Raw genomic sequence first — 12,809 nt, forward strand, 5'->3', positions numbered from 1 at the left:
GTCTTGGACATTTTTGTTGTGATCGCAAGACCTTGTTGGACATTGGTAGTGTAGAATACTGCGAGTCTGATTCACTGATTCAGTGGTGAGACTGATGGTGGGGGAGCAGCGTGGCCTCGTTGGTTGTGCAGACTAGGCGCTCTTGTCTTGAGTCAACTATTGCAGCCTCCAGGGAAGAATACGTTGGAGCTAGTTAGGTGCTGCTGGATTTCATATTTGGCTAAGGTCTGGCCCCTCCTGTCTGTACTGTCCACCAGTGTTAGCTCAGTGAAAGACAAGCTGGATTAAGTTTGGCTGTGGCTACACTTGTGTGAGATAAGGAACCGCTGCATACTTGTTTTTCCAGAAACATGGCTCCAACACAACATCCCTGTACCATCAATCTACAGGCCATGACACTCAGGGACTTGGGCTATGTGTTTTTTTGTAACTGCATATTTTACTCCTGTTATGTACCAGCAAAGATAGAGAGGTCTGTTGAAGTCTGATGGTACTATTTTTAAAAGTTTTTATTTATAAAGGGGCACAAAAGTAAGGTTAATACAAACATTCAGATAATATAAGTCGTCACTACTCAATCTAAAGTGCGGGTATAGTAATAATCATCAATAAGAAGTAGCTCTATCGTTTTGTCTGGGGTAAAAATATTGTCCGATGGAAATATAAAAGTCTCTCAAGTTCATGCAGGCTTTAGCCTTTTGGGACTGTTGGGTTTTTACTTGTTGGAGAGAGAGAGAGAGAGGTTTTGTGAGAAAAGAAACTTGCCCAGTCTTTTAGGACGCAAAACCGTTGAATCGGGAACATTGGTTCCCCATTGTTAGTTCAAAGTCCTTTTCGGTGTTATCAGCCACCCACTCCCCAGGCCAGGGGAACGGAACGCACGTGGCTTCGGAATAGCTTCCCGTTATCACGGGAGCGATGAGCGATGGTGTCTCCTTCTGGTGCGTCACTAGGGGACTGCCCCCTGCAGCCCCTCTTTTATCTTGACTTGCAGGGTTGTAGATGTCAATCAGGGTGGGATGATGCCATCTCCAGCCCACATTGCCTGAGGGTGTGCACGTAGCCCAGTCCCCAATCCACAAAGGTGTCTCCAAGAAACAATGGCCAATGTCGCGTTATTTTGCATCTCCGGGGGGAACGAGGCATCCAGCACGTCGCTCTCCCATTTTCTGGGTCTACTGACCCCCCCCCCCTCCACTAGGGCTCTTGTGATTCTCACAAAGGAGGGGGCTGAGGTCATAACACTCCTATCGTGTGCCGTGTGCCGTGTGCTGTGTGCAACTGTTGGTATTGTTTTCCACCTTGGCCCCAGAGGAACACTGTTTCCTTTGGCTATATCTGTGTGAATAGTTGAATGACAATTATACTTGAACATGAACTCGAACTGTACTGTGTAAAACTAATTCAGTCATTGTTTAAGCATCGTATGTGATTCTGGTTGCTGCATTACAGAAAGGATGTGGAGGCTACAGAATATGTTCATCAGGATGTTGCATGGAGTATTAGATAAAACGAGAGGTTGAGAAAACTTGGAAAGTTTTCTCTGAAGCATTGGGGGCTGAGGGGAAACCTCATGGAATTATGTAGGTAGGGAAGATAGTCAGGATAGAAATGTCAAAAAATAGAAGGCATAGCTTTGATGTGCAAGGGGAAAGATTAAAGCAGATTTGAGATTTTACACGGAGATTGGTGGATACCTGGAACCCACTGCAAAGGGAGGTAGTAGAAGCAGGTATGATGGCAACTTTTCAGAGGCCAGTAGACAGTCAGGGAATAAAGTGATTTAGATTATGTGCAGTCAGATGGATTAGTTATAAATTGGCAACATGTTTGGTACAGACATTGTAAGCCAAATGATCTGTTCCTGCGCTGCGCAGTTCCATGTTCTACACTTGATTAAAGGAACTTTCTTTATACAGTTTACTGTGCTATTATGTCCCAATGTGAGAATTGAAACTTTGCACAGTATTCTATGTGTAACCTCACCAACACCCTGTAAACAGTAACTTGGCATTCAAAAGTAGTTCAAGTTTTGGGATGTTCAAGTGTTGGGAAGTTAGATTGGTATCAATGGTTCTGGATGGCTGATATGGAAGTAATACCATTAAACCACAAGATATAGGAGCAGAATTAGACTACTTAACCTAACGAGTCGACTCTGCTATTCAGTCATAGCTGATTTTTTTCAACCACTTTGCCCCACCTTCTACCTGCAATGCTTAACATCCTCACCATTAAAGACATGGTGGGTCTGTTTCTGTGCTGTATGACTCTGTAACACTAACATACAGGTATAGCTGGCAATTACAAAGGAAACAGTGTGCTGGATTTAAAAGCAGAGGATTTCAGTGCAGGAATAGAATATTCTGATTCCACTTGTTGGGTTTGCAACTGGATAATTGTTTACACGTCTGGTCTCCTTACCCAGGGAAGAATTTACTTATGATAGGTTCTCCACATTAATTCTGAATTTTGTCACTTGAAAAGAGCTCAAGGTCTTATTGAGTGATGAAATAGGAGAGAAAGTAGGAATGAGCAACCGCTACTTCTACTTCTAAAGGTCCAATGTTGGCTGACAATCATGTTGGAACTGTTCAGTGTGCTGGGACGGAGGGCTAACATGGGTTCTTGTGGGAAAAGAGATTCTACGACCATGTGGGCCTGCTGAAAAATTCAAGTCCTTATTTAGAACAAAAAGGGGAAACAAACAAAAAGTACAGAACAGCATGCATCAGTAGATCCTGGTGGTGTTACAGTACTGTACCTTTTCCAAGGACCTTGTCATTCTCCCTGCAGTCATCAAGAGCCAAGTTCTTCACAGACATCTGTTCTCATTTTGAAACTGAGACAAATCTTGTTATTGCTTAATGGCACCAAGATGACACAAGTTATCCGGTGGCAATTAAATTTTATGTGTGGGTGTCACAGTGTAAGGAGTGTAATATCATATATTATGTTTACACTAATTGTCTTACATCAGGTGACTTTTCACCATGAACCAGAGCTTTAAAAGCTGCCAGATTGCACTTTTCATGAATAAACCTTTCAGCGAAGCTTTGGGTTGCAGCTCACCATGAAAACTACTTTCTCTCTTGTTTTGGCTCTCAGTTGCTTGACAAGTATTTTGGCAAGTGTTACGGTTCAAGTAAGTACACATTATTTCTTAATTCAGCTTCATGCATTTAGCAAGTGTGATTACAATTATACAGCAAATAAGTATAATTACAAATTACTTGGGACTTTAATTGCATTGCTATGGAAAAAAAATTAAATTATCTTTTATGTAATCCAAAGAAAAATATATATTACCTTTAATGATGGAGATGGGAAGAGAGAGTATGTGGGAAGGAGAGAGAGTGTGTATAAATTCCGTTCATTTGGCAGCCCATTTCCAACACTTTCTAACTGATTATGATACAGCTACAACACAAACTAACTGCAGTATTTCAATGGGAGTGTATGTCATGAGTATTTCTGACAATGATGTGGGATTTCACTGCTTTGGGGCAGTTATGAAGGACCACTGCCCTGGCAAAGGCATTGACTTCCCATCTGCCAGATGTAAAGGTGCTTTGACCTCAAGAACAATGAAACCATGTTTTCTTAGTGTACTCATCAGCTTTCCAAATCAACTCACAGCCCAGAGGCAGACTGATGATGGACAAAATATTTGTTTCAATTCTTCACACATCCCCTGAATGCCTGAGGATGTGATGGGTGGGTCATGAATGCAACTTTTAATCGAATTGGCAAAGTAGCTCCCAAGTGTGGGCACCTATGGCAAGCTTCTCTTTGCAGATCCACTCATTACTTCTGTTATGATCATTCCACACTTAATCCTAAATTCTGTGTCTCTAAGAATATCTGTACATCCAGAAACAGGCTGAACATGAAGCTGCTGTATGCAATCCTTCCGTAGTCCTGGGTCTCCAGTACTCTTCCACTAGTGTCCCTGACCTGGCATTAACTGGTTTCTCTCTCCAGAGATGCTAAATGACCAGCTAAATTCTTCTGTTTTTGTTTCAGGCACCAGAATCTGCAGTTTTATTAGGTTTCAATTAATTACTGGATCATAGCGTAAGCAAATTTACTGCAGTATTTCCCACTCTGTGACATTAACTACACCCCAGATTGCCTCATTGGCTGTGTAGTGTTATGGAAATGCTGGCATCTTGTGTCTTTTCAGCTACGGTTGCATGTCAGACTGCAACCGTACAATTAATACTTTAATTGTACAATTAATACTTGCCATGTTTCCCTGTTTCTGCAAGGATGGAAACTACACGTTCCCTCTGGAGGATGTGAAGCAGCTGTGGGCATTGATGGGCACTCTGGATGAAAATAACGCAGCTGCTGCCGGCTCTGCCTCAACCAAGCTCTGCCCTTCCTCTGCACTACCAAAGACATTTCAATCAGTTTGCGCCTCAAAAGATGCTGATCAAGTTTTTCTCAGGCTGGGTGAGTGGAATTTGGAATGGGTTGGTCATGTGTACTGAGATACAGTGAAAAGCTTGCCTTGCACTCTGATACACTAATCATTAGACAGAGCATTGAGATAGAACAAGGTAAAACAATAACAATGCAGAATAGAGACCATAAGACATGGGAGCAGAATTAGACCATTCAGTCCATTGAGTCTGCTCCACAATTTCATTATGGCTGATTTATTATCCCTCTCAACCCTATTCTCCTGCCTTCTCCCATAACATTTAACTAATCAAGAAACATAACATACTCTGCTTTAAATATACACAGTGGTCTGGCCTCCAAAGCCATATGTAGCAATAAATTCCACAGCTTCACCACCCTCTGGCTGAAGAAATTCCTACTCACCTCTGTCTGAGGCTGGTCCCAAACTATAGGAAGCATCCTCTCCAAATCCACTCTATCTAAGCTGTTCAATATTTGATAGGTTTCAATAAGAATCCTCTTCATTCTTCTAATCTCCAGTGAGTACTGGCCCAGATTCATCCAACACTCCTTATACATTAATCCTTTCATTACCGGAATCACTCTTGTGAACCTCCTCTGGAACCTATCCAATACCAGCACATCTTTTCTGTGATAAAAGATCCAAAGCTGCTCACAATACTCCAAGTGCAGTCTGACCAATGCCTTATAAAGCCTCAGCATCACACCCTTGCTCTTATACTCTAGTCCTTTCGAAATTAATGCTATCATTGCACTCACCTTCTTTGCCACCAACTCAACCTTCAAGTTAACTTTAGGGACTCCTGCACGCCAAATCCTAAGTCCCTTTGCAGTTCTCATTTCTAAATTTTTCCCCATTTAGAAAATACTCTACACCTTTATTCCTTCTACAGAAGTGCATGACCACACATTGTATTCCATCTGCCACTTCCTTGTCCATTCTCCTAATCCATCCAAGTCCATTTTCAGACTCCATGCTTCCTCAGTACTATCCTCTACCTATGTTTATATCATCTGCCTGTCCTGGCCAGTCCTGGCCACAAAACCATCCAGATCATCAGATCATTGACATATAATGTGAAAAGAAGTGGTCCCAACATTGACCACTGTGGAACACCACTAGTCACTGGCAGCCAATCAGGAAACAATAACCTTCATTCCCATCCTTGCTTCCTGCCTGTCAGCAAGTCTTCTATTCTACTCAATCTTCTAAGAGAAAATGCAGTACAGCTAAACAATAAGTTGCAAGATCGTAGTGAGGTAGATTGTGAGGTCAAGAGTCCAACTTATCATACTAGGGAACTACTTGTTACGGTGGGTGGAACTGAAAAATAAGAATGGTATGACCACATTAATGGGGCTACAGACCACCTAACAATTCTAGGGATTTAGAGGAACAAGTTTGTAGAAAGATCACAGAATGTTGCAAAAAACACAAGGTTATTATAGTAGGTGGTTTCAATTTCCCACATTTTGACTGGGACTCCCATACTGAATAAAGGACTATATTTATCAAATGCATTCAGGAAAGTTTCTTTAATCAGTACATAAAAGTGCCAGAATGAGAGAGTGTGTGATACTGGATCTGCTATTAGGGAGTGCAATAGGGCAGATGACAGAAGTTTGTGACCACTATGCAATTTGTTTCAAAGTAAATATGCAACAAAGATAGGTCTGTTCCATGGGTTGAGATTCTAAATTGGAGAAAGGTCAATCTTGATAGTATCAGAAAGGATTTGGCAAGTGTGGATTGGAACAGGCTGTTTTCTAGCAAAGGTGTACTTGGTAAGTGAGAGGCCTTCAAAAGTGAAATTTTGGGAGTACAGAGCTTTCATTTGCCTGTCAGGATAAAAGGTAAAGGGGTGTAGGGAACCTTGATTTTCAAGAGATATTGAGGCTCCGGTTAAGAAGAAAAAGGAGGCACTTTGCAGGTAGGAACAAATGAGGTTCTTCTAGAGTATAAGAAATTCAAGAGAACACTTAAGAAAGAAATCAGGAGAGCCAAAAGAAGGCATGAAATTGCCTTAGCAGACAAGGTAAATGTGAATCCTAAGTGATTCTACAGATATGTTAAGAGAAAGGGGATTGCAAGGGACAAAATTAGTCTTCTGGAAGATCAGAATGGTAATCCATTTTTAGACCCAAAACAGATTTTTTTTTACATCTGTATTTACTCAGGAGATGGACACAGAGCTTACAGAAATTAAGAAAAGCAGCATTAACTTCAAGGACCTTGTACAGTTTCCAGAGGAGGAGGTGCTTGCTATCCTGAGGCAAATCAGGGTGGATAAAGCCCTAGGGCTTGACAAGGTGTTACCTCGGACCCTACAGGAAGCAATTGCAGAAATATTTAGATCATTCTTAGTGACAGGAGAGATACCAATGGATTAGAGGATAGCCAATGTTGTTCTGCTATTTAAGAAAGGCTCTAAACATAAACCAGGAAACTATAGGCAGGTGAGACTGACATCAGTTATTAGAAAGCATTCTAAGGGACTGGATTTATGAGTATTTGGGTGGACAAGGATAGTTAGCATGGCTTCGTGTGGGGTCATGTCTAACCAATCTTATAGAGTTTTTCCAGGAAGTTACCAGGAAAGTAGATGAAGACAAGGTAGTGGATATTGTCTACATGGGCTTCAGCAAAGGCATTTGACAAGGTCCTGCATGGGAGGTTGGTCAGGAAGATTCAGTCACTCAGCATTCAAGATGAGGTAGTAAAATGGATTAGATGTTGTCTTTGTGTGAGAAGCCAGAGAGTGGTATTAGATGGTTGCCTCTCTGACTGGAGGCCTGTTACTAGTGGTGTGCCGTAGGGATCAGTGCTGGGTCGATTGTTGTTTATCATCTATATCAATGATCTGGATGATAATATGGTTAACTGGATTGGCAAATTTGTGGATGACACCAAAAGTGGGGATATAGTGGACAGCAAAGAAGGTTATCATGGCTTGCAGAGGGATCTGGATCAGCTTGAAAAATGGGCAGAGAAATGACAGATGGAATGCAGACAAGTGTGGGTGTTGAACTTCACTAGGACCAAGCAAGGTAGGTCTTACACAGTGAATGATAGGGCATTGAGGAATGTGGTAGAACAAAGGAATCTAGGAATACAGGAGCATCATTCATTGAAAGTAAACATCACAGGTAGATAAACTTTTGACACATTGGCCTTCATAAATCAGTGTATTGAGTATAGGTGTTGGGATGTTATGCTGAAGTATAAGACATTGATAAGGATTAATTTGGAATATTGTGCACAGCTTTGATCACCTACCTACAGAACAGATATAAATAAGATTGAAAGAGTACAGAGAAAATTTACGGGGATGTTGTTGGGTCTGGAGGACCTTAGTTATAAGGAAAGATTGAATAGATTAGGACTTTTTCTCAGAATGTAGAAGATTGAGATTTAATAGAGGTATACAAAATTATGAGTGATATAGATAGTGTAACTGCAAGCAAGCTGTTTCCACTGAAGTTGGATGGGACTACAACTAGACATCATTTGTTAAGAGTGAAAGATGAAAAGTTTTGAGGGATCATGAGGGGAAACTTCTTCACTCAGAGGGTCATGAGAGTGTAGAATGAGCTGCCAGCACAATTGGTCCATGCAAGCTTGATTTCAACATTTAAGAGAAATTTTTGATAGGTACATGGATAGTAGGGGTATGAAGAGCTATTGTCCAGTGCAGATCAATGGAAGTAGGCAGTTTAAATAGCTTTGACATGGACTAGATGGGCCAATGGGCCTGTTTCTGTGCTGTACTTCTCTATGACTCTAAAGGTTATCCTTGAGCCAGGTTTTTCTATCTTCTGCCCAATGGCGGAGAGGAAAGATGACGGATGGGGTCTTTGATTATGCTAGCTGTTTTACTGAGGTAGTGAGATGTATAGGCAGAGTCCTTGGAAGGGAGTTCAGCTGATTCTTCAGCTTCTTGCAGTCTTGTGCAGATATATTAGTTGCTGTACCAAACTAGGAGTCTTTCCATAGCATATTGATAAAAATTGGTAAGGATCAAAGGGGACTTGTAGGATTACTTTAGCTTCCTGAGGATATAGAGACACTGGTCAGCTTTCTTGGCCATGACATCTATGTGGTTGGACCTGGGGAGGTTCTTGATATTGTTCAGTGTATGATTAAAAGGCTGCTGAAGTGCAAAATGATTGAGCTAGAACTTTAACTCTGTTATTTTCTGGATTCAATTTATGATTTGAGTTATAGCTTATAAAGTATTTGGTGATTAACTGGTAAGTTAGCTGGAGAAAGAAAATCCTCACCAGTTAGTATCTGTATTTTGCAACTCATATGGCCAAGTCTGTTTATTTGACACAAAAGCTCCCCTTCTACAAGATACTAAAGAATAGAACATTTAAGGGAACAGGATGAACAACACCATTACTATATTGTTAGCAATGAAGTGAGTAGCTTGTGAGCCACAGACAGCACAGGGGTGTCACAAGTCAGGTGTTGAATCAGGACCCAACTGCAGGACACCAACATTGGAGTCCCGGAAACAGGACTAGACAGAACCCAAGGACGGGACGGGATACAGTCGAGGCAAGGGAAGCAGGACCAGGACGAAGGACTGGGAACAAGGAGCCTGGGGTGGACTCCGAGCCCAAGACTGGACAAGGACCCCTAACCTGGGTCTTGCCTCGGGCTCAGACTCCCAAACCCAGGCGAGGACGTGATGAGGCTTAGCTGGAGACTTGGAGGCTTGAGGCTTGGGTCAAGGCTGCAGACTTGGGTCAAGGCTTGAGGCTTGGCTGGAGGCTGCAGTCCTGGAGCTAAGGGCAGACTAGGAACATCAACATGGAGCCAGGACTTATCCTCCAACAAGCCAGGACTCATCTTTGACAGGACATTGACTTGAGACAGGACAGTACACAGACATAGAGCCAGGACTTATCCTCCAACAAGCCAGGACTCATCTATAACTCCACACCAAGGTGGGGCAGGACCATCCATCAGGTAACAGCAGAACAGCCTGACCTATCCGACAGAGGCAAAGACAAGACAAGACAGATTCCCTCCCCACAGGGCAACAGCAGAATGGCCTGACTTACCCCACAGAGGCAAGGACAGGAAGACACAAACACCAAAGAATGACAGACAGTTCCATCTCTGCACCAGGGTAGCTCCAAGTAGCCATTACAGCCAGCAGCCTTGGCTGGCTACAGAAACAACCAGATCCCTACCTAGCTCAGAGTGGCTGACAGCCACCCAGCTGGCCCAGGAAACATCTGAATCCATACCACAATGACCACTCCAACTACTACCAGCAAGGCTCCCAGAAGCCATGGTTTTCCAACACAGCCCCAAGGATGGCAATAGCCCATTCTAGCCTTCCACCAGCCATCTGTGCCATGAGTCTCAAAACAAGACACCAATACCCCAGCCACACTCAATGCCAGGGCCACTTATATTCCCAGTTCCAATATGAGCCTCAGGTGTTTCTGGTTAAGTCCAAGGGACCGTTGGAAAACCCGGAGTCTGTGGACCGGACCATGGACTAAACCACCACAAGGGGAGTAGATTGTGACCCACAGACAGCACAAGGGAGTAGACTGTGGCCCACAGACAGCACAAGGGAGGGAAGAGTGAGCGTCCTGAGATCTTGTATGGTAAGTAAGGTGAGAGAGGGAGAATTGTGAACAACGGAGACCTAGAGAGGAACTCAGAGGTAGTAAGTGCACCAGGAAAATGTACAAGAGGGGGAGTTTTTCAATGAGCAAGGGAAGAGAAGTGATCAAAGGGTTCTGAAAATATAAAAACACACAAAGAAAAGTCAATGTAATGGTCAAAATTGTTGGACTATTTACTTTGATAGTCCTTTCTAACTCAGTTCAGCAAGAACAACTGGCAGACTTCATTATTTTTTGATTTAAACCCAGTTTAAGTTTCCATCCAGAATTCCTCATAAGCAGCTTGGCGTGGGGAGGCTCAGCTTTATGAAACTGTGTGATTGTCTTTATGGTTTCAACTTGCTGTTCACTGACAATGGGTTTCTTGTCTCAAATTAATGGAACTATGATGTGACTTTCTGTGACTTTCCTACAGTAAACTCATGGAAGTCATTTATTGCTGGATTGTGATGAAGCTTATTTCCCTCTCTCCCTTTTACAGAGGAAATAGCACAGAAGGTTGATGTCTGTGAAATCTGCGCCTACGCTGCCTGCACTGGCTGTGAATCTGTGAACCTTGAAGAAGTACCGTAAAGCTGCGTAACTGAGTGAATGTAGCTGACAAGACCATTTGATGAATAGCTACATCCACGTACAGTATACTCTTCTGTTTATAGTTCTAGAGTCTGTCAGTATGCAGAGTGATCGCTGCAATATGACTTGCAATATCACATGGCAATACCTCCAGCCAAAGAGGTAAGGTAGAGCTGTGACAATGCTAATCCTGTGACCATCCCCTTGATTAGACAGCCACCAAGTGATGGCCTTCACTACCACACTCACCTCTATGATTTGTCCTGCGAGTTTACACCTGCCTTAATGGGGACATTTCTAATGATTTTTTGGAATCAGATAAAGCTCCACAAAGCAGTGCAGTGATGTAGTGCATAGTGCATCTGGCTGGTGGCCCCAGAGACCCAGGTTGAATCCTGACCTGTGTGGAGTTTACAACTGCTCTGTGGGTCCTCCGGCTTTATCCCTATCTGTTTAAAGTGATTTGATTGAGTTAATTGGCTGCTGTAAATTGCCCATTAGCTGCTAGGAATTGATGGGAATGTGTTTTGGGGAAAATTTCAGCATAAGTGGGCTTCCTCTGTAAGCTAGCATAGACGTGATGAGCAGAATGCCTTCTTTCTATGTTGTATGGAATTATTAAAATGAAAGATTGTAATAAAGGTCTCTGGGTTTTATGTTTCTGGATGAAGAAATGATTGATCAATAGAGAGAAAGCATGTCTTCCTCAGACTGACTGACTGCTACCCCGGACATGCCCAGCTCTGCACAACATATACAGATGGCTTCAATAAAGGGGATAACCATGAGGTGTCCATGTTTAACTTTGATAGAAGAGTCAGGGGACAGCACAGCAACATAGGCAAATAAAGTAACTGGGCAAGAAGAAAAGAAGATATGGTAAAATGGCAGTTCATAAACCTCTGGAATTCTCTAATCTCAAGAGCTGTGGGAGCTCAGATTCTGAGGATGATCAATGTTGAGACTGAGAACTTTTCTCCAATGAAGGGATCAGGGAGAATATGCAGGCAGGCTTGGGACAAGGATTTGGCTGTGATCCTACCAAAGGATAGAATAGGCTTGATAGCCGACTGGCCAATTCCTGCTCCTAGTCAGCACTGTGTGATGGAAGCTAGATTAGAAAGACACCACGATTCTCACTTCAGTCAATACCCAAGGTGTGACTATAATCAAAATTCTCTTTTCTCTATGTTTATAAACCAGTATTTTTTCTATTATACTCACTAATCAGTTCAATGTAATAAAGCTCATCAAACACACCAGTTTATAATTGAGAAATCAACATGGGCTGCACCCACAATTGAACCAGTCCAGTTCCTCCACAGATGTTGCCTGATCTGCGGAGCTCCTCCAGTCATTTGTGTGTGTTGCTGCAGTAGATGTCCGTCCCTTCACACAACCCAGTTCACAATTCTTAATTCATATCAAATCAGCACCATTTGAAATCTGATACCTAGGCAAATTCTGGTGTCACCAGGATACCTGCTGGCTATCCTGTTCCTATTCCTTCTCCAGGGGCCACCATTCCTAGAGAATGCTGCGTTGAGCAGAAGTGATGGAGTAACGGCGCCAGAAATAAGTAGGCGGTAAACTGAACAAGCTGCAACAAATGTTCCGTGCAAGCCCCTGTCAGGCAGAGAGCCCTTGGTGCTGTGGGTACAGGAATGGGATGGGGGCAGAGGATGGATTCTGTTCAAAGGGGAAAAGAAGAAAGCATGGCCAGCATCAACAGTATTGGCTGCAGTTTCTTCTGTGACCGACGGCTGACCAAGCAGGACTGACAGTCATTTCATGACCAGAGGACGATAAGACATGGAAACAGAATTTGGGCAAACAGCTCAGCATGGCTGATTTATTTTTCCTCTCAAGCACATTTTCCTGCCACCTCTTTGTAATCATTGGCAGTCCTTACTAATCAAGAACCTATGAACCTCCGTTTTAGATCGACCTCCACAGCTATCTGGGCAATAAATTCCATAGATTCACTACACTCTGCAAATGAAGTTTTTCCTCATTTCTTTTCTAAAGGGACACCGTTCTGTTCTGAGGCTGTGCTCACTGGTAACCTGTTCCCACTACTGGAGAAATCCATTGTATGTCCATCCTATCATGGACTCTCAATGCTCAGTAGGTTTCAATGAGATCCCCTGTCATTC

General features: G+C 42.8%; 1 protein-coding gene across 1 annotated transcript; it reads left to right on the top strand.

Moving 5' to 3' along the window:
* The first annotated feature begins 3,015 nt into the window (after positions 1 to 3,015).
* Positions 3,016 to 11,294, top strand: LOC140718553 (guanylin-like). The gene is made up of 3 exons (XM_073032511.1): positions 3,016 to 3,145; positions 4,272 to 4,458; positions 10,562 to 11,294. The coding sequence occupies exons 1-3, from the start codon at positions 3,074 to 3,076 to the stop codon at positions 10,651 to 10,653; spliced, it is 351 nt and encodes a 116-aa protein (XP_072888612.1). The 5' UTR covers positions 3,016 to 3,073; the 3' UTR covers positions 10,654 to 11,294.
* The last annotated feature ends 1,515 nt before the right edge of the window (positions 11,295 to 12,809 follow it).

This window comes from Hemitrygon akajei, chromosome 29 (assembly GCF_048418815.1).
Source record: "Hemitrygon akajei chromosome 29, sHemAka1.3, whole genome shotgun sequence".
In the NCBI taxonomy this organism is placed as follows: Eukaryota; Metazoa; Chordata; class Chondrichthyes; order Myliobatiformes; family Dasyatidae; genus Hemitrygon; species Hemitrygon akajei.